The sequence below is a fragment of the Hypanus sabinus genome, chromosome 2 (assembly GCF_030144855.1).
Source record: "Hypanus sabinus isolate sHypSab1 chromosome 2, sHypSab1.hap1, whole genome shotgun sequence".
NCBI classification, from domain to species: Eukaryota; Metazoa; Chordata; class Chondrichthyes; order Myliobatiformes; family Dasyatidae; genus Hypanus; species Hypanus sabinus.
In genome coordinates, this window is record NC_082707.1 from 114,657,536 (window position 1) to 114,679,825 (window position 22,290).

The 22,290-nt window shown below is 50.1% G+C and overlaps 1 protein-coding gene across 1 annotated transcript in view; it reads left to right on the plus strand.

The window, feature by feature from the left end:
• sptbn5 (spectrin, beta, non-erythrocytic 5) overlaps nt 1–22,003 on the plus strand; it is a 311,695-nt gene extending 289,692 nt beyond the window's left edge. The window contains exons 54-59 of the mRNA XM_059987546.1: nt 1,055–1,241; nt 7,450–7,662; nt 9,114–9,310; nt 16,200–16,404; nt 17,264–17,458; nt 21,812–22,003. Of these exons, the coding sequence (XP_059843529.1) occupies nt 1,055–1,241; nt 7,450–7,662; nt 9,114–9,310; nt 16,200–16,404; nt 17,264–17,458; nt 21,812–22,003 (1,189 nt within the window). The remainder of the gene's footprint in view (nt 1–1,054; nt 1,242–7,449; nt 7,663–9,113; nt 9,311–16,199; nt 16,405–17,263; nt 17,459–21,811) is intronic.
• Nucleotides 22,004–22,290: the final 287 nt, after the last annotated feature.

The following is a 22,290-nucleotide window of genomic DNA, read 5'->3' on the forward strand; positions in this document are numbered from 1 at the left end:
GAGCGACCATTCTCCCTCATGCAAAGGGTAACAGTGTTGAGGTTTATAAAGCCATCGGGGCTTTGATAAGGCAACAGTCTTTTTCCAAGAGTCAAGGAGTCTAAATCTCGAGGGCATAGGTTTAAGGTGGGTGGGGGGGGGGCTGGTTGTTGGCGAGCTGACAGAGGAAGGCGTAGAGGCAGCGTCCAGAAGACACTTGGACAGGTACATGGATGGGAAAGGTTTGAAGGAAATGGGGCCAGTGTAGGCCTGTGGGGCCTGCTCAGGAAGACACCTGACCAGCATGAGTAAGTTAGGCTGAAGGTCCTCTTCCTCCACAACATCCTAAAGTCTAATTTTTTTTCAATTTTAAAATTCTACATTATGCACCCATATTTAAATTATTAATGTGTTTACTTTGAAAGAAGCGGTCATCACTGACCCTTGGGGAACAGAATCGTCTGCTTTCTTTGTCCAACTTCACCTTTTAATCACTGTGCAGCTTCAGCTCTGAAGCCTATTTTGTATCAGTGGTACCTCCTGCGTCACAGCCGCCCTCACACGTGGGACTCTACCAAGCTGGAATTTGCTTTATCAAACATGGGGTAGCATGGGAACATAGTGGTGAGGGTCAGTTCCACTGCGGTCTGCAAGGAGTGTACACCTTCTCACAGCGACTGTGTGTTTCCTCCAGGCTTCTTCCTGCATTCTAAATGCAAACACATTAGTAGGTTAATTGGTTATACGGGTGTATTGGACAGCACAGCCTTGTTGATCCAGAAGGGGTTGTGACTGTGCTGTATCTCTTCATAAAAATAAATTTCTCAATCACTCATCAAAGCAGAAATCGCATTAGTTCAGTTCATTTATCTTTAAGCAACCCACACTACCTCTCCTTTTCTAATCCAGACTCTGGTACTTGTTAATTTTTTTTCCTATTCCCATAAGCTTCCCACTGCCATGTTTAACTAACCAGTCAGCCACATCTTCCTCCTCAGGCATTACTCTGGAGATCTCTGTGATATTGGCAGCATCCGCAGCTGTGTCAGGGATCTTGCTGTTTCCTCTTGCTCAGGTATCGGGCACTGGGTGATCCGATCAAGGAGAGGCGCAAGACACTGGAGGCGAGCATGCTGCTTTATCAGTTCTTCCGGGACCTCGACGCTGAGCTGGCCTGGGTTCAGGAGAAGCACCAACTGGCTTCAGCCAAGGATACGGGACAATCTCTGAACGCTGTGCAGAACTTGCAGAAGAAGCATCAGGTGAGCTTGTTGCGATCGAGAACTAACACCAGGTTTCTAACACCAAGGGGCACACTGTCGGTTTCTAACACTAGGGGGCACACTGTCGGTTTCTAACACCAGGGGGCACACTGTCGGTTTCTAACACCAGGGGGCATACTGTCGGTTTCTAACACTAGGGGGCACACTGTCGGTTTCTAACACCAGGGGGCACACTGTCGGTTTCTAACACTAGGGGGCACACTGTCGGTTTCTAACACCAGGGGGCACACTGTCGGTTTCTAACACCAGGGGGCACACTGTCGGTTTCTAACACCAAGGGGCACACTGTCGGTTTCTAACACTAGGGGGCACACTGTCGGTTTCTAACACTAGAGGGCACACTGTCGGTTTCTAACACCAGGGGGCACACTGTCAGTTTCTAACACCAGGGGGCACACTGTCGGTTTCTAACACTAGAGGGCACACTGTCGGTTTCTAACACTAGGGGGCACACTGTCGGTTTCTAACACCAGGGGGCACACTGTCAGTTTCTAACACTAGGGGGCACACTGTCGGTTTCTAACACCAGGGGGCACACTGTCGGTTTCTAACACCAAGGGGCACACTGTCGGTTTCTAACACTAGGGGGCATACTGTCGGTTTCTAACACCAGGGGGCACACTGTCGGTTTCTAACACTAGGGGGCACACTGTCGGTTTCTAACACCAGGGGGCACACTGTCGGTTTCTAACACCAGGGGGCACACTGTCGGTTTCTAACACCAGGGGGCATACTGTCGGTTTCTAACACTAGGGGGCATACTGTCGGTTTCTAACACCAGGGGGCACACTGTCGGTTTCTAACACCAGGGGGCATACTGTCGGTTTCTAACACCAGGGGGCACACTGTCGGTTTCTAACACCAGGGGGCACACTGTCGGTTTCTAACACTAGGGGGCACACTGTCGGTTTCTAACACCAGGGGGCACACTGTCGGTTTCTAACACCAGGGGGCACACTGTCGGTTTCTAACACCAGGGGGCATACTGTCGGTTTCTAACACCAGGGGGCACACTGTCGGTTTCTAACACCAGGGGGCACACTGTCGGTTTCTAACACTAGGGGGCACACTGTCGGTTTCTAACACCAGGGGGCACACTGTCGGTTTCTAACACCAGGGGGCACACTGTCGGTTTCTAACACCAGGGGGCATACTGTCGGTTTCTAACACTAGGGGGCATACTGTCGGTTTCTAACACCAGGGGGCACACTGTCGGTTTCTAACACCAGGGGGCATACTGTCGGTTTCTAACACCAGGGGGCACACTGTCGGTTTCTAACACCAGGGGGCACACTGTCGGTTTCTAACACCAAGGGGCACACTGTCGGTTTCTAACACCAAGGGGCACACTGTCGGTTTCTAACACCAAGGGGCATATTGTCGGTTTCTAACACCAGGGGGCATACTGTCGGTTTCTAACACCAAGGGGCATACTGTCGGTTTCTAACACCAGGGGGCATACTGTCGGTTTCTAACACCAGGGGGCATACTGTCGGTTTCTAACACCAGGGGGCACACTGTCGGTTTCTAACACTAGGGGGCACACTGTCGGTTTCTAACACTAGGGGGCACACTGTCGGTTTCTAACACTAGGGGGCATACTGTCGGTTTCTAACACCAGGGGGCATACTGTCGGTTTCTAACACTAGGGGGCACACTGTCGGTTTCTAACACCAGGGGGCACACTGTCGGTTTCTAACACCAGGGGGCACACTGTCGGTTTCTAACACTAGGGGGCACACTGTCGGTTTCTAACACTAGGGGGCACACTGTCGGTTTCTAACACCAGGGGGCACACTGTCGGTTTCTAACACTAGGGGGCACACTGTCGGTTTCTAACACCAGGGGGCATACTGTCGGTTTCTAACACTAGGGGGCACACTGTCGGTTTCTAACACCAGGGGGCACACTGTCGGTTTCTAACACTAGGGGGCACACTGTCGGTTTCTAACACTAGGGGGCATACTGTCGGTTTCTAACACCAAGGGGCACACTGTCGGTTTCTAACACTAGGGGGCACACTGTCGGTTTCTAACACCAGGGGGCACACTGTCGGTTTCTAACACCAGGGGGCACACTGTCGGTTTCTAACACTAGGGGGCACACTGTCGGTTTCTAACACCAGGGGGCACACTGTCGGTTTCTAACACCAGGGGGCATACTGTCGGTTTCTAACACCAGGGGGCACACTGTCGGTTTCTAACACCAGGGGGCACACTGTCGGTTTCTAACACCAGGGGGCACACTGTCGGTTTCTAACACCAGGGGGCACACTGTCGGTTTCTAACACCAGGGGGCACACTGTCGGTTTCTAACACCAGGGGGCACACTGTCGGTTTCTAACACCAGGGGGCACACTGTCGGTTTCTAACACTAGGGGGCACACTGTCGGTTTCTAACACCAGGGGGCATACTGTCGGTTTCTAACACTAGGGGGCACACTGTCGGTTTCTAACACCAGGGGGCACACTGTCGGTTTCTAACACTAGGGGGCACACTGTCGGTTTCTAACACCAGGGGGCACACTGTCGGTTTCTAACACCAGGGGGCATACTGTCGGTTTCTAACACTAGGGGGCACACTGTCGGTTTCTAACACCAGGGGGCACACTGTCAGTTTCTAACACCAGGGGGCACACTGTCGGTTTCTAACACTAGGGGGCACACTGTCGGTTTCTAACACCAGGGGGCACACTGTCGGTTTCTAACACCAGGGGGCACACTGTCGGTTTCTAACACTAGGGGGCATACTGTCGGTTTCTAACACCAGGGGGCACACTGTCGGTTTCTAACACTAGGGGGCACACTGTCGGTTTCTAACACCAGGGGGCACACTGTCGGTTTCTAACACCAGGGGGCACACTGTCGGTTTCTAACACCAGGGGGCATACTGTCGGTTTCTAACACTAGGGGGCATACTGTCGGTTTCTAACACCAGGGGGCACACTGTCGGTTTCTAACACCAGGGGGCATACTGTCGGTTTCTAACACCAGGGGGCACACTGTCGGTTTCTAACACCAGGGGGCACACTGTCGGTTTCTAACACTAGGGGGCATACTGTCGGTTTCTAACACTAGGGGGCACACTGTCGGTTTCTAACACCAAGGGGCACACTGTCGGTTTCTAACACCAAGGGGCATACTGTCGGTTTCTAACACCAGGGGGCATACTGTCGGTTTCTAACACCAAGGGGCATACTGTCGGTTTCTAACACCAGGGGGCATACTGTCGGTTTCTAACACCAGGGGGCATACTGTCGGTTTCTAACACTAGGGGGCATACTGTCGGTTTCTAACACTAGGGGGCACACTGTCGGTTTCTAACACTAGGGGGCATACTGTCGGTTTCTAACACCAGGGGGCATACTGTCGGTTTCTAACACCAGGGGGCATACACGTTTCTAACACTGGATGTACATAGATTCGAAAACTAGAGGGCAAATGTCTCAGGAGAGAGTTTAAAAAAGAAAGCTTTAAAAGGGGGCCTGAGGGATATGTTTTCCAAACAGAGGTTGATGGGTATATGGAATAAACTTCAAAAGCAATCTGTGGAAACAGTACAATTTAAACAGTACATTTAAAATGCATTTATGGAGATACACGGGTAGGACCGGTTTGGAGATTTTCACAAATAAAACAGCAGAGACGTTCCATGTTTCAGAAAAGCCATCACAACTCATTTATTGAACACCAAAATCCTGAACACAAAGCACGCTAAAAACCCTTTACGTAATTATGTCATCACGTCAGACCAGTGTCTTAAAGTGAAACCCCAACTCAATGTTGGCAGTTGTGAATTATGTACATTTTATGTAATGAACTGCATACTAAACCCTACAGGTTTATTCTCCAAACCACCCATGCAGGTTTAGAAATGGAGCAAATGGGATGAGCTCGGGTAGGTACTTGGTTAAGATGGACAAGTTGGTCAGAAGGGCCTGTTTTCATGCTATATTACTCCATGCTGGTACCAAGAGTTATTGGATAATAGTTTACATAACTTCAAATTTCAAAGTAGATTTATTATTGAGGTTCATATATGTCACCATAAGTTACCCTGAGATTTATTTTCTTGTGGGCATGCTTAATAAATTCACAACAGAATAATAACCGTAATAGAATCAATGAAAGACTGCACCAACTTGGGCATTCAACCAGTGTGCAAAAGACACAAACTGTGCAGATACAAAAAATAGAAATAGTAATAATAAATAAATAAGCATTAACTATAAAGAACATGCAATGAAGAGTCCTTAAAAGTGAGTCCATAGGTTGTGAGAACAGTTCTTTTTTCAGTTATTCATTCAGGGCATGTGGGCGTCGCCAGCTAAGCCAGCATCTATTGCCCATCCCTAGTTGCCCTTGAGAAGGTGGTGATGGGCTGCCTTCCTGAACCACTGCAGTCCCTGAGGTGTGGGTACACACACAGTGTTGTCAGGAAGGGGATTCCACGGTCTTGACCCAATGATAACGAAGGAACTGCGATATGTTTCCAAGTCAGGATGGTGAGTGACTTGGAGGGGGATTTCCAAGTGGTGGTCTTCCCAGGTACCTGCAGTTCTAGATGGTCGTGGTCGTGGGTCGTGCTTAGGAACTCTGGTGTGCTGTTGCAGTGCATCTTGTAGATAGCACACACTGCTGTAACTGTTCGTCGATGGTTGGGGGATTGGAAGCTTGTGGAAGGGGTACCAATCAAATGGGCTGCCTTGTACTGGATGGTATCAAGCTTCTTGAGCGTTGCTAGAGCTGCACTCATCCAGGCGAATGGCGGGTATTCCATTACACTCCTGACCGGAGCCTTGTCGATGGTGGACAGGCTTTGGGGAGTCAGGAGGTGAGTTACACACTGCAGGATTCTTGGCCTTTGATCTGCTCTGGTGGCCATGATGGCTATTCCAATTCCAATTCATGTCAATGATAACCCTCAGGATGTTGATTGTAAGGGTAATGCCACTGAATGTCAAGGTACAATGGTTAGAGCCTCTCTTGTTGAAGATGTCCATTGTCTGGCACTCATGTGGCTCGAGTGTTACTTGTCAGCCCAAGCCTGGACATTGTCCAGGTCCTGCTGCATTTGGGTATGAACTGCTTCACGATCTGAGGAGACACAGATGGTGCAGATCATTGTGCAGTCATCCCCACTTCTGACCTTATGATGGAAGGAGGGTCATTGATGAAGCAGCTAAAGATGGTTGGTCCTCGGACACTTCCCTGAGGAACTCCTGCAGTGATGTCCTGAGGATGAGATGATTGACCTCCAACCATCACAACCATCTTCCTTTGCGTCAGGTATGATTCCAACCAGCGGAGGGTTTCCCCCTAATTCCCATTGACTCCATTTTAGCTAGGGCACCTCGATGCCATACTTAGTCAAATGTTGCCTTGATGTCGAGGGCTATAACTCTCACCTCACCTCCGGTATTTAGCTCTTTGGTGGGGTAAGTGAAGTTGAATTTGGTGCAAGAGCCTGATGGTCGAGTGGTAGTGTCCCGATGTTGGATGCTGCTTGTGCTAGTGCTCTGTTAAAGTTTAAAAATCTATAATTCCTCACTCCTCTTGCCTTTCTTATATAATCCATAGGCACAGATAAAGTGGATGTTTACCCGGTGAGGAGTCTAGGATCAGAGTAGAAGGACATCCGTTTAGAGTGGTGATGAGGAGGAGTTTCTTTAGCTAGAGAATGGTGAATGTGCGGCATTCGTTGCCACAAGTGGCTGTGGAGGCCAAGTCATTGGGTATATATAAGGCAGAGGGTGATAGTTTCTTGATTGGTCAGGGCAAGAAAGGATACAGGGAGAAGGCAGGAGATTGGGGCAGAGAGAAAAATTGGATCAGCCATGATGAAATGGTGCAGCAAACTCGATGGGCCAAATGGCCTCATTCTGCTCCTATATCTTATGGTCTTGTGGACTTATAATACTTAAGCTCAGTGCCTTCCAAGTTTGCTAGCATCTGACCAACCTGATTAAAGCAGATTATCCTACCATGTAACAGTGCAATGTCCACAGTTTTCCTGCTGTGCTGAGCTATCTTAGAGCAGTGGCTTTAGCTCAGGTATCAGTCATTTACTTTGCAGAGCTTTAGAATGCCTGAGAATGACCTGTTTCTTCCTTTTAGATGCAGTTGTTCACTCTCTAGTTTCTTGTTTGAGAAGTAACGGCTTTGTTGGAATCTCCTCCACTAACTAGGCCCTGCAGAGTGAGATCAGCTGCCATGATTCCCTGATCAACGACGTACTGGAAACGGGACAAAATCTTGCAAAGAGTGGGCATTTTGCCTCGCGAGAGATTTCAAAGAGGTTGTGGGAGTTGAAGGATGCTGTGGAGACACTGAAAGAAGAAGCAGAGAAGAGGAGCAAGTTGCTGAACGAGGCGTATGCAGCACAACTCTTCTTCTCTGAGGTGAGTGCTCACTTATGGGAGAGAGAAGTTCACTCCCTCTCTCTCCAATGGCCATGACGAACAATAATCAGCTGAGTAATCTCATCAGGTTGTGACCGTGTGACATCAGTGATCCAATCAGCTCTTCAGCAATGGCCCATTCTGACCTATTGACCTCCCTGTCACTTCCCACTCCAGACACAATGTTGACTTGTTCCAAGCGTTTGAAGGATATGTCCTCAGTCAGCTTGTTGGGTCTGTGTGGTACTCTCAGCCAGATATCGATCTGACCCACACACTGAGTTCCCTTGATAGAATATACTACAACATTACAGGAATACGCCCTTTAGCCCACAATGTCTGTGCAAGACACGGCATCAGTCCAAACTAGCCCACTTGCAGTCTGATTTCCTCTATTTTTGACTGTTCACGTATCTTTCTAAATGTGTCAGAAACATTACTTTCACTGCCTCCACTGGCAGTGCGTTCCAGCTCTCTACAACTCTCCGACTAACACCCTTGCTTCCCAACTCTCCTTTAAAATTTCCCCTTCTCACCTTGAAGCAAAGGTGGGACACCCTGGGAAAAAAGACATCTACCCTATCCACCCCTGTCATAATTTCATCAGCTGTTATCAGGTCACCCCAGAGAAAACAATTCAAGTTTGGCCAACCTTTGCTGATGCTAAATCACTCCAATCGAGGTAACATCCTGGTGAATCTCTACTGCACCCTCTCCAAAGCCTCAACTTCCTTCCTGTAATGGGACAACCAGAGCGGTGCACGATGATCCAAATGTGGCCTCATCAAAGTCTTTACGACTCCAACATGACTCCCCAAGTTTTATCATCAGTACCCAGTCAAATGAAGGGAAGGTCAGAGCATTTGAGCATAAACGTCAGGAAATAATGTTTCAGTTGCATAAAGCGTTTGGTTCAGCCACATTTGGAGTGTTGTGACAGTGGCGGGGGAAAGTGAACAGTGATGGGACTGATGTTGGTGGTCTCGGTCAGTATAACTCTCTCAGTGATCTCTGCCCACGGTGATCTGACCGATGTTGGTGGTCTCGGTCAGTATAACTCTCTCAGTGTTCTCTGCCCACAGTGATGGGACCGATGTTGGTGGTCTCGGTCAGTATAACTCTCTCAGTGTTCTCTGCCCACAGTGATGGGACCGATGTTGGTGGTCTCGGTCAGTATAACTCTTTCAGTGTTCTCTGCCCACGGTGATGGGACCGATGTTGGTGGTCTCGGTCAGTATAACTCTCTCAGTGTTCTCTGCCCACAGTGATGGGACCGATGTTGGTGGTCTCGGTCAGTATAACTCTCTCAGTGTTCTCTGCCCACAGTGATGGGACCGATGTTGGTGGTCTCGGTCAGTATAACTCTCTCAGTGATCTCTGCCCACGGTGATCTGACCGATGTTGGTGGTCTCGGTCAGTATAACTCTCTCAGTGTTCTCTGCCCACCACAGCTGTCGGAAGCGGAGTTATGGATGGAAGAGAAGAGACCGCAGCTGGAGAGCACGGACTACGGGAAGGACGAGAACACTACACAGATGCTGCTAAAGAAGCTGGAAAACATAGACGTGGACCTGGTCAGCTACAAGTCCATAATGTTCAAGCTGAAGGAAATGGGGAATAATCTGACCAGCATGAACCACCCTGACAGGTAGATCCCCACGGCCACAGCAAGCCACAGGAACCTAAAACATAGCAAACAGTCTGCTGGGGGAGCTCTTCGGATCGTGGGGCAGCTGTGAGGGAAAGGATCCGTCTCCCCCTGTGCCTCACCCCAGATGCTGACTAGATCCAAGGGTTTGAAGGTGTTGTCCTTTCATTCAGCGTATTACAGTTATCATCTCTGCATTATTCCCACCTACACCTGCACACAATTCCTCCCAGCCTCCCCTGCAGTATCCGTGGTCTCCTTTGCTATTTATCTTACTTATATCAAGAACAGCCCAGTAACAGCCCTTTGCGACCCAATGAGCTCGCACTGCCCAATTACACCATGTGACAAACCTGTAGGTCTTTAGAATGAGGCAGGGAACGGGAGCTTCCCGAATAAAGCCTCATGGTCACGGGGACAATGTTCAGGCAGTAGGGGGAATTGAACCCGGGTCGCTGGCACTCTAGTAGTGTTGTGCTAACCTCGACACCACCGAGCTGCCCTAAATAAAAATTCAGTGAGGCCTTTTATCATTGCTCTGCAGGAGAAGTAAAGAGAAGAGGAAAGGTCATGGGGACGAGGCTCTTGCATGTTAGATAGCCTGATGGTGGGAATGATAGAGTGTGGATTGTGTTGGGAATGTGCTGGAAAGGAAATCACAGGGAGTACTGCAGTGTGCAGTGTGGTTCTGTAGTGTAACGGGGAGTGACACAGTGTGCAGTGTGGTTCTGTAGTGTAACAGGATGTGCCACAGTGTGCAGTGCTGTACTGTAGTGTAATGGGATGTGCCACAATGTGCAGTGCGGTTTTGTAGTGTAACAGTGAGTGACACAGTGTGCAGTGTGGTTCTGTAGTGTAACGGGGTGTGCCACAATGTGCAGTGTGGTTCTGTAGTGTAACGGGGTGTGCCACAATGTGCAGTGTGGTTCTGTAGTGTAACGGAATGTGCCACAATGTGCAGTGTGGTTCTGTAGTGTAACGGGGTGTGCCACAATGTGCAGTGTGGTTCTGTAGTGTATCAGGGAGTGACACAGTGTGCAGTGTGGTTCTGTAGTGTAACGGGATGTGCCACAGTGTGCAGTGTGGTTCTGTAGTGTAACGGGATGTGCCACAGTGTGCAGTGCGGTTCTGTAGTGTAACAGGATGTGCCACAGTGTGCAGTGCGGTTCTGTAGTGTAACGGGATGTGCCACAGTGTGCAGTGTGGTTCTGTAGTGTAACGGGGTGTGCCACAGTGTGCGGTGCGGGTCTGTAGTGTAACGGGGTGTGCCACAGTGTGCAGTGTGGTTCTGTAGTGTAACGGGGTGTGCCGCAGTGTGCAGTGTGGTTCTGTAGTGTAACGGGGTGTGCCACAATGTGCAGTGCGGTTCTGTAGTGTAACGGGATGTGCCACAGTGTGCAGTGCAGGTCTGCAGTGTAACGGGATGTGCCACAGTGTGCAGTGTGGTTCTGTAGTGTAACGGGGTGTGCCACAGTGTGCGGTGTGGGTCTGTAGTGTAACGGGGTGTGCCACAGTGTGCAGTGTGGTTCTGTAGTGTAACGGGGTGTGCCACAGTGTGCAGTGTGGTTCTGTAGTGTAACGGGGTGTGCCGCAGTGTGCGGTGCGGGTCTGTAGTGTAACGGGGTGTGCCACAATGTGCAGTGCGGTTCTGTAGTGTAACGGGATGTGCCACAGTGTGCAGTGCAGGTCTGCAGTGTAACGGGATGTGCCACATTGTGCAGTGTGGTTCTGTAGTGTAACGGGGTGTGCCACAGTGTGCAGTGCGGGTCTGTAGTGTAACGGGGTGTGCCACAATGTGCAGTGCGGTTCTGTAGTGTAACGGGATGTGCCACAGTGTGCAGTGCAGGTCTGCAGTGTAACGGGTTGTGCCACAGTGTGCAGTGTGGTTCTGTAGTGTAACGGGGTGTGCCACAGTGTGCGGTGTGGGTCTGTAGTGTAACGGGGTGTGCCACAGTGTGCAGTGTGGTTCTGTAGTGTAACGGGGTGTGCCACAGTGTGCAGTGTGGTTCTGTAGTGTAACGGGGTGTGCCGCAGTGTGCGGTGCGGGTCTGTAGTGTAACGGGGTGTGCCACAATGTGCAGTGCGGTTCTGTAGTGTAACGGGATGTGCCACAGTGTGCAGTGCAGGTCTGCAGTGTAACGTGATGTGCCACAGTGTGCAGTGTGGTTCTGTAGTGTAACGGGGTGTGCCACAGTGTGCGGTGCGGGTCTGTAGTGTAACGGGGTGTACCACAGTGTGCAGTGTGGTTCTGTAGTGTAACGGGGTGTGCCACAGTGTGCAGTGCGGGTCTGTAGTGTAACGGGATGTGCCACAGTGTGCAGTGCGGGTCTGTAGTGTAACGGGATGTGCCACAGTGTGCAGTGCGGGTCTGCAGTGTAACGGGATGTGCCACAGTGTGCAGTGCAGGTCTGTAGTGTAACAGGATGTTCCACAGTGTGCAGTGTGGGTCTGTAGAGTAACGGGATGTGCCACAGTGTGCAGTGTGGTTCTGTAGTGTAACGGGGTGTGCCACAGTGTGCGGTGTGGGTCTGTAGTGTAACGGGGTGTGCCACAGTGTGCAGTGTGGTTCTGTAGTGTAACGGGGTGTGCCGCAGTGTGCAGTGTGGTTCTGTAGTGTAACGGGATGTGCCACAGTGTGCAGTGCAGGTCTGCAGTGTAACGGGATGTGCCACAGTGTGCAGTGTGGTTCTGTAGTGTAACGGGGTGTGCCACAGTGTGCGGTGCGGGTCTGTAGTGTAACGGGGTGTGCCACAGTGTGCAGTGTGGTTCTGTAGTGTAACGGGATGTGCCACAGTGTGCAGTGCGGGTCTGCAGTGTAATGGGATGTGCCACAGTGTGCAGTGCAGGTCTGTAGTGTAACAGGATGTTCCACAGTGTGCAGTGTGGGTCTGTAGAGTAACGGGATGTGCCACAGTGTCCAGTGCAGTTCTGTAGTGTAACAGGGTGTGCCACAGTGTGCAGTGTGGGTCTGTAGTGTAACAGGGTGTGCCACAGTGTGCAGTGTGGTTCTGTAGTGTAACAGGATGTTCCACAGTGTGCAGTGTGGTTCTGTAGTGTAACGGGGTGTGCCACAGTGTGCAGTGTGGGTCTGTAGTGTAACAGGGTGTGTAACAGGGTGTGCCACAGTGTGCAGTGTGGGTCTGTAGTGTAACAGGATGTTCCACAGTGTGCAGTGTGGGTCTGTAGAGTAACGGGATGTGCCACAGTGTGCAGTGCAGTTCTGTAGTGTAACAGGGTGTGCCACAGTGTGCAGTGTGGGTCTGTAGTGTAACAGGGTGTGCCACAGTGTGCAGTGTGGTTCTGTAGTGTAACAGGATGTTCCACAGTGTGCAGTGTGGTTCTGTAGTGTAACGGGGTGTGCCACAGTGTGCAGTGTGGGTCTGTAGTGTAACAGGGTGTGCCACAGTGTGCAGTGTGGGTCTGTAGTGTAACAGGGTGTGCCACAGTGTGCAGTGTGGTTCTGTAGTGTAACAGGGTGTGCCACAGTGTGCAGTGCAGTTCTGTAGTGTAACGGGGTGTGCCACAGTGTGCAGTGTGGGGTCTGTAGTGTAATGAGATGTGCCACAGTGCACAGTGTGGTTCTGTAGTGTAACGGGGTGTGCCACAGTGTGCAGTGTGGTTCTGTAGTGTAACGGGGTGTGCCACAGTGTGCGGTGCGGGTCTGTAGTGTAACGGGATGTGCCACAGTGTGCAGTGTGGTTCTGTAGTGTAACGGGGTGTGCCACAGTGTGCAGTGCGGGTCTGTAGTGTAACGGGATGTGCCACAGTGTGCAGTGCAGGTCTGTAGTGTAACAGGATGTTCCACAGTGTGCAGTGTGGGTCTGTAGAGTAACGGGATGTGCCACAGTGTGCAGAGTGGGTCTGTAGTGTAACGGGGTGTGCCACAGTGCGCAGTGTGGGTCTGTAGTGTAACGAGATGTTCCACAGTGTGCAGTGTGGGTCTGTAGTGTAACGGGACGTGCCACAGTGTGCTGTGCGGGTCTGTAGTGTAACAGTGAGTGACACAGTGTGCGGTGTGGGTGTGTAGTGTAACAGTGAGTGACACAGTGTGCGGTGTGGTTCTGTAGTGTAACGGGGTGTGCCACAGTGTGCAGTGTGGGTCTGTAGTGTAATGAGATGTGCCACAGTGCGCAGTGTGGTTCTGTAGTGTAACGGGGTGTGCCACAGTGTGTAGTGTGGTTCTGTAGTGTAACGGGGTGTGCCACAGTGTGCAGAGTGGGTCTGTAGTGTAACGGGGTGTGCCACAGTGTGCAGTGTGGGTCTGTAGTGTAACGAGATGTTCCACAGTGCGCAGTGTGGGTCTATAGTGTAACGGGGTGTGCCACAGTGTGCGGTGCGGGTCTGTAGTGTAACGGGGTGTGCCACAGTGTGCAGTGTGGTTCTGTAGTGTAACGGGGTGTGCCGCAGTGTGTGGTGCGGGTCTGTAGTGTAACGGGGTGTGCCACAATGTGCAGTGCGGTTCTGTAGTGTAACGGGATGTGCCACAGTGTGCAGTGCAGGTCTGCAGTGTAACGGGATGTGCCACAGTGTGCAGTGTGGTTCTGTAGTGTAACGGGGTGTGCCACAGTGTGCAGTGCGGGTCTGTAGTGTAACGGGATGTGCCACAGTGTGCAGTGCGGGTCTGCAGTGTAACGGGATGTGCCACAGTGTGCAGTGCAGGTCTGTAGTGTAACAGGATGTTCCACAGTGTGCAGTGTGGGTCTGTAGAGTAACGGGATGTGCCACAGTGTGCAGTGTGGTTCTGTAGTGTAACGGGGTGTGCCACAGTGTGCGGTGCGGGTCTGTAGTGTAACGGGGTGTGCCACAGTGTGCAGTGTGGTTCTGTAGTGTAACGGGGTGTGCCGCAGTGTGCAGTGTGGTTCTGTAGTGTAACGGGGTGTGCCACAATGTGCAGTGCGGTTCTGTAGTGTAACGGGATGTGCCACAGTGTGCAGTGCAGGTCTGCAGTGTAACGGGATGTGCCACAGTGTGCAGTGTGGTTCTGTAGTGTAACGGGGTGTGCCACAGTGTGCGGTGCGGGTCTGTAGTGTAACGGGGTGTGCCACAGTGTGCAGTGTGGTTCTGTAGTGTAACGGGGTGTGCCACAGTGTGCAGTGCGGGTCTGTAGTGTAACGGGATGTGCCACAGTGTGCAGTGCAGGTCTGTAGTGTAACAGGATGTTCCACAGTGTGCAGTGTGGGTCTGTAGAGTAACGGGATGTGCCACAGTGTGCAGTGCAGTTCTGTAGTGTAACAGGGTGTGCCACAGTGTGCAGTGTGGGTCTGTAGTGTAGCAGGGTGTGCCACAGTGTGCAGTGTGGGTCTGTAGTGTAACAGGGTGTGCCACAGTGTGCAGTGTGGTTCTGTAGTGTAACAGGGTGTGCCACAGTGTGCAGTGTGGGTCTGTAGTGTAACAGGGTGTGCCACAGTGTGCAGTGTGGTTCTGTAGTGTAACAGGGTGTGCCACAGTGTGCAGTGCAGTTCTGTAGTGTAACGGGGTGTGCCACAGTGTGCAGTGTGGGTCTGTAGTGTAATGAGATGTGCCACAGTGCGCAGTGTGGTTCTGTAGTGTAACGGGGTGTGCCACAGTGTGCAGTGTGGTTCTGTAGTGTAACGGGGTGTGCCACAGTGTGCAGAGTGGGTCTGTAGTGTAACAGGGTGTGCCACAGTGCGCAGTGTGGGTCTGTAGTGTAACGAGATGTTCCACAGTGCGCAGTGTGGGTCTATAGTGTAATGGGATGTGCCACAGTGTGCAGTGTGGGTCTATAGTGTAATGGGATGTGCCACAGTGTGCAGTGTGGGTCTGTAGTGTAACAAGGTGTGCCACAGTGTGCGGTGTGGGTCTGTAGTGTAACAGTGAGTGACACAGTTTGCGGTGTGGGTGTGTAGTGTAACAGGGTGTGCCACAGTGTGCAGTGTTGGTCTGTAGTGTAACGGGACGTGCCACAGTGTGCTGTGCGGGTCTGTAGTGTAACAGTGAGTGACACAGTGTGCGGTGTGGTTCTGTAGTGTAACAGTGAGTGACACAGTGTGCAGTGCAGGTCTGTAGTGTAACAGTGAGTGACACAGTGTGCAGTGTGGGTGTGTAGTGTAACGGGGTGTGCCACAGTGTGCAGAGTGGGTCTGTAGTGTAACGGGGTGTGCCACAGTGCGCAGTGTGGGTCTGTAGTGTAACGAGATGTTCCACAGTGTGCAGTGTGGATCTGTAGTGTAACGGGACGTGCCACAGTGTGCTGTGCGGGTCTGTAGTGTAACAGTGAGTGACACAGTGTGCGGTGTGGGTGTGTAGTGTAACAGTGAGTGACACAGTGTGCGGTGTGGTTCTGTAGTGTAACGGGGTGTGCCACAGTGTGCAGTGTGGGGTCTGTAGTGTAATGAGATGTGCCACAGTGCGCAGTGTGGTTCTGTAGTGTAACGGGGTGTGCCACAGTGTGTAGTGTGGTTCTGTAGTGTAACGGGGTGTGCCACAGTGTGCAGAGTGGGTCTGTAGTGTAACGGGGTGTGCCACAGTGTGCAGTGTGGGTCTGTAGTGTAACGAGATGTTCCACAGTGCGCAGTGTGGGTCTATAGTGTAACGGGGTGTGCCACAGTGTGCGGTGCGGGTCTGTAGTGTAACGGGGTGTGCCACAGTGTGCAGTGTGGTTCTGTAGTGTAACGGGACGTGCCACAGTGTGCTGTGCGGGTCTGTAGTGTAACAGTGAGTGACACAGTGTGCGGTGTGGTTCTGTAGTGTAACAGTGAGTGACACAGTGTGCAGTGCAGGTCTGTAGTGTAACAGTGAGTGACACAGTGTGCAGTGTGGGTGTGTAGTGTAACAGTGTGTGACACAGTGTGCAGTGTGGTACTTTCTGCACTGTACTGGTTGGTGAGCTTCCCCAGCTGGTGTTGAAAGTATTCTCACCTGCCTGCAGACACACCATAATGAAGCGGCTCCAGGACGTGGAGAGTGCGTATGAGACACTCCTGCTTTTGGCTGGAAAACTTCGGAAAAGGCTTTTGCACCGGTACCAGCTCTATCAGTTTGAACAGGAGGTGCAGGAAACCGCCACGTGGCTCTCCAGCAAGCAGCGCTCGGCTGACTCTGACGACTATGGCCAGGATCTGGAAGATGTGGAGGTAAGAATGAGAATATTTTCAGACCCTACAGCCTGATTCATGTGAGGGTTAATATTTACATTGGTACAGCATCATTCTCAACTCCTCTGCAAAATGACACAGTACCTCCATGACCCCTGGGAATCCGGGTTTCCCTCTCTGGGTGACAGTGGACAGAGGGTGGGTCAGTGGGTCGGTGCTGGGCTCTCTCTGGACTGCGGTGGGGAGTGGTGCGGCAGACATGGACGCAGAGGAAGGAGATGGGTGTGGGTTCAGGGCAGGACCCTGCATATGGAGGCTAGGGGAAAGAGTGAGGCAGAAATACTGATTCAAGGATGGAGGCTAACGGGTCTACAGGGGGGAGCGATGCAGGACTAGGTAGGAGGTTCAATGATAAACATGTGGGGGAGAGCTGAGACACAAAGATCGAAGTTTTGGAGGGGGTGGTGCTCAGTAGCATAGCGGTCAGATTCCTGCGTTCACTGCCACCACTGCCTGTAAGGAGTCTGCACGTTCTCACAGTGCCTCTGGGACCTACAGCCCCCTCCCACGTTCCAAACACCCGCAGGTTAGCAGGAGAATCTATGACATGAATGTACTGGGTGGCATGGAATGGCCTGGGTCTCTACAGACAATACTGGGCAGAGTTCGGGGTTGTGGGGAGCATTCAGTAGGGTTAGGGTTATTGAAGGTCTGAATGGGGGTCGGGAATCGTGGAGCCTCTTGCCCCCCTCGGTTCAGCGAGGTTCTCGTGTCATGGAGTGATTTGCCTTCTCCATGGTGTGCTGTCAGACAGACTGGCGCTGGGAATCGACCGAAGTGTGATAGTAGAGCGCAGTGCCTCGGCTGCCTGACCTCTCCGGGTTTCCCCCCTTCTCAGATACTGCAGAAGAAGTTTGAGCACTTGGAGCAAGAGCTGAGTAGCCTGGGCCAGAATAAAATATCTGCTTTCCACGAGCTGGTCAAGTCACTCAAGAGGCAGGCCCACAGCTTTATGGAGCAGGTGATGGATCAGGCCAACCGGATTAATCAACAGTGGGACAACCTACAGCAAGCAGTCAGGACTCGGGGAGAGGTGAGGTACTCTGTGTGTGTGTCTCTTTACGATCCTGGTAATAATGCGAGGCTGTCATCCAGGGTGAGTGAGTGTGTCTGGGTATGTGTGCTTGTCCATTACCTTTGTGAGAGAGTGTGTCTTCTGGGCAGTGTCTGTACAAGACAGGTTATCCCAACCACAATTACTAACACTTTCCACTTGCATTAACCTCCCCTCATACTCCTGACAGTTACCCTCATATTGAAACTCTACTCCTGCTTCACCGAGAGATATTCATCCTCTATAAATAACAGATTATGCCACAGCCAGATCAGAGATATTTCATCACCATTATGTGCCTTGTCTTTGACCATGATTGTTCTTGGCAAATGTTTCTACACATGTGGCTTGCCATTGCCTTCTCCTGGGTAGTGTCTTTACAAGAGGGGTGATCCCAGCCATTATCAATACTCTTCAGAGACTGTCTGCCTGGGGTCAGTGGTCACATGACCAGGACTTGTGATATGCACCGGCTGCTCACACGACCATCCACCACCTACTCTCAGGGCTTCACATGACCCTGACTGGGGGTCTAGCAGGTGCTACGCCTTGCCCAAGGGTGACCTGCAGGTTAGCGGAGGGAAGGAGCGCTTTGCATCTCCTTTGGCAGAGACAGAACTCAACTCCACCACCCATTCAGCAAACTTGTACTGCAAAGAAAAACAAAGTGTGTGTGAACTTCCTTACACTGGAAATAAAAGCAGTGAGTGCTGGTGACAGCTGACCAGTCAGCCTCTGTAGAAAGAGAAGCAGAGTTAATTTCAGCCTGAAAAGTTCACTTTATTTCCCTCTCCATTGATACTTGACCTGCTGAGCTTTATTAATATTTCCTTTTTTTTTTAGGAATTTTAGCATATTTAGTGCTTTGCATTTTGGTCCCAGTCCTCTGGCGCTTCCTCCTCCAGCTGCAGCAAGAATTAGAGGTGTGCGATTGTAAGCCTTTTAGAAAGATTACTTCAGCCGTTCTCTCCACTAACAACATTTTACAGTACCAGTGAACGGGTTCTGCGTGGGTTTCCTCCCACAGGAGGGTCATGGCAAACTGACCCATGATTAGGCTAAGTGGCACAGATCAAAGAGCCAGGACGGTCAGTTCTGTGCCGTATCTCAATAAATAAATACAAATTTTACAGAATTGGACACCTTTAGTGTGGGTAAATAAGAAGGCATTTTAACTACTCATCATCCTAGTTACCATAGCAAATCAATCCTCCAGCTATTCAGCTTATCATCCCATGGACAAGGCGTCGGTGCCACCAGTATCAAATACTCTGAATCTGAAGAACTCCAAACTGCGCTACCTAATTTCTGAGGCAGGATTCATGTTGTAACCCACCTCTTCAAGACATTTGATGTGAATGCTACTGGATGGTAACCATACTCTCCTTGGGCACCAGTGCAATAGGTGTCTTTCTGAAGCAGGTGGGAAGCTCAGATCACAGATAGCACCCGTCTGGAAATTTCCAGCCAGTTTATCTGCACAGATCTTTACAATTCACCCACATACGCCGCCTGGACTAGGCACCTTTTACAGATTCTCCCTCTTGGACATCGGCCTGAGTGACTGAAATTACAGGAGCATACAGTGGTGGCCTGTGTGAGTGTGTCTCCCTGTCAAAGCCAGCTGAAGACATTGAGCACATCCAGGCATGAGGGACTACCCCAATGTCCACTTGCGAAAGCCCAGCCACGGCTGTCGAGTGATTCCTATTTAGTCTGTAATTGCCTTTTGTGAGAGTTGTGTAAAGACCAGCTGATCTGAGTTCAGGACCAGCATGTTCCATTGAGGAGACGGTAAGGTGGGAGAAGCTCTGATGACCCAATAATCAGGAAGAAAAATAAAGCATACACAGGTTTCAGGAAGCTAAAATCAGTCTAAAATCAGTCAAGATAGCCGGAAACTTCTCAAGCAGGCTATTAGTGGAACCAGGATATGTCCTTAGTGAGCAGGATCAGGAAGAATTCCAAGACGTTTTACAGTTACATTAAGAAAAAAAGAGATAATTAAGGAACGGATAGGCCCATTCAAGGGTAAAGGAGAAAATATGCACTTGGAGCCAGAGGAAGTGGCTGAGATACAATAGAAACATAGATAATAGGTGCAGGAGCAGGCCATTCAGCCCTTTGAGCTAGCACCACCATACACTGTAATCATGGCTGATCATCCACAATCAGTACCCCGTTCCTGCCTTCTCCTCATATCCCTTGACTCCCCTATCTTTAATTGCTCTATCTAACTCTCTCTTGAAAGCATCCAGAGAATTGGCCTCCATGGCCTTCTGAGGCAGAGCATTCCATAGATCCCCAACTCTCTGGGTGAAAAAGTTCTTCCTGAACTCCGTTCTAAATGACCTACCCCTTATTCTTAAACTGTGGCCTTTGGTTCCGGACTCCCCCAACATCGGGAACATGTTTCCTGTCTCTAGCGTTCTCAATCCCTTAATAATCTTCCATGTTTCAATCAGATCCCCTCTCATCCTTCTAAATTCCAGTGTATACAAGCCCAGTCGCTCCAATCTTTCAACATATGACAGTCCCGCCATCCCGGGAATTAATCTCGCGAACCTACGCTGCACTTCCTCAATAGCAAGAATGTCCCTCCTCAAATCTGGAGACCAAAATTGCACACAGTACTCCAGATGGGGTCTCACCAGGGCCCTGTACAACTGCAGAAGGATGGCTTTGCTCCTATACTCAACCCCCAGTGTTATGAAGGCCAACTTGCCATTAGCTTTCTTCACTGCCTGCTGTACCTGCATGCTTACTTTCAGTGACTGATGTACAAGAACACCTAGATCTCATTGTACTTCCCCTTTTCCTAACGACACCATTCAGATAGTAATCTGTCTTCCTGATCTTGCCACCAAAGTAGATAATCTCATATTTATCCACATTAAACTGCATCTGCCGTGCACCTGCCCACTCACCCAACCTGTCCAAGTCACCCTGCATTCTCCTAACATCCTCCTCATATTTCACACTGCCACCCAGCTTTGTGTCATCTGCAAATTTGCTAATGTTACTTTTAATCCCTTCATCTAAATCATTCATATATATCGTAAATAGCTGTGGTCCCAGCACTGAGCCTTGCGGTACCCCACCAGTCACTGCCTGCCATTCTGAAAAGGACCCGTTAATCCCTATTCTTTGTTTCCTGATGCCAACCAATTTTCTATCCATGTCAGTACCCTACCCCCAATACCATGTTCTCTAATTTTGTCCACTAATCTCCTATGTGGGACCTTATCAAAAGCTTTCTGAAAGTCCAGGTACACTACATCCACTGGCTCTCCCTTGTCCATTTTCATAGTTACATCCTCAAAAAATTCCAGAAGATTGGTCAAGCATTATTTTCCCTTCATAAATCCATGCTGACTCAGACCAATCTTGTTACTGCTACCCAAATGTGCCGTTATTTCATCTTTTACAATTGACTGATAAATTAAATTAAATGATACTGAGTGCTCTATATCAGGAGTTACTAAGGAGAAGGATTTGAAGGAAAGTGAAGACAGAGTGGAGCATGCTAATGCATTGAAGCATTTTGAGATTATGGAGGACATAGTGCTGGATCTTCTCAAAAACTTTAAGGTGGATGTCCCCAGGGCCAGGTGGTACACATCCCAGAATATTGAAAGAAGCTAGTAAGAATATTGCTGAGGCTTTGACAAAGGTCTTCACATTCTCACTAGCAACAGGCTAGGTCCTTAAGGACTGGAGGGTAGCAAATGATGTGTGCCTTTTTTCAAGAAAGAAAATAGGGATAATCCAGGGAATTACAGGCCAGCGAGCCTCACACCTACGACAGGGAAACAACTGGAGACCATACTTGGGAATAGGATTTATATGCATTTGGAAAGAAATGGCCTGCATAGAGACAGGGAGCTTGTCTTGTGCACGGTAGGTCATGCCTTACAAGCTTTATCAGTTTTTTTGCAGAGGAACACAGGACCTCGAAGAAGGTAAGGCAGTGGACGTTATCTATATGGACCTTAGTAAGGTATTTGACAAGGTTCCTCATGGTAAGTCAGTTCAGAAGGTTAAATGCTTGGGGTCCAGGGTGAATTGCAAGTTTAGATTCAGAGCTGGCTTTCCATAGTAGGAGTGGGAGGTGATGATTCTGAATGGGTTTGAGGAAAGAAACCACACAGGTCATTAAAAAAGTAGGTAAATTAGACAGGACAAAAGCTGAAGTCAGCTGTGGCCTTCCCTTCTTGACCAGCCTGTTGAAGGTGGTGAGAATATTCCTGTGAGACAGATATCTTGGACCTGTCTCCAATGGGTGGGGAGGGCAGGGCTGCAATTCTAACTGGCTGTGTCACCTTTCTGCAGAATCTGAGAGCAGCACAGCAAGTTCACCAGTTCGACTATGATGTGTCTGATCTGAAGGCCTGGATCCAGGAGAAGGACAGCACACTGGGCACCGACGACCTTGGTCACGATTTGAATTGTGTGCAAATGTTGCTACGACAACATGAAGGTGTGGAGGTAAGGAGGGCAGTGTGCAGTGGCGGGCCTGTTTAATCATTGACGTGTCTCTCAGCAGGCAATGCAGCAGTATTGAAAAATGCCTGGCCTAAATTAAAATCCAGTCAGCTCTGATCTCAATTCCTGACTGAACTCAAACATAATTCGTGACCATTCTTAGCCAAAGGATATTCTATCTTTAGGATTATAATTGATTCTGGTTCAATAATTTCTACTAAACGAGCATATCTTGTCCAGGTTACTTCCTGGACGTACTGGTGTCAGAATTCACAAACACGGTCAAGAAACTCCTGTGTTTTTGTAACTGATCAAGCTTGCCTCAT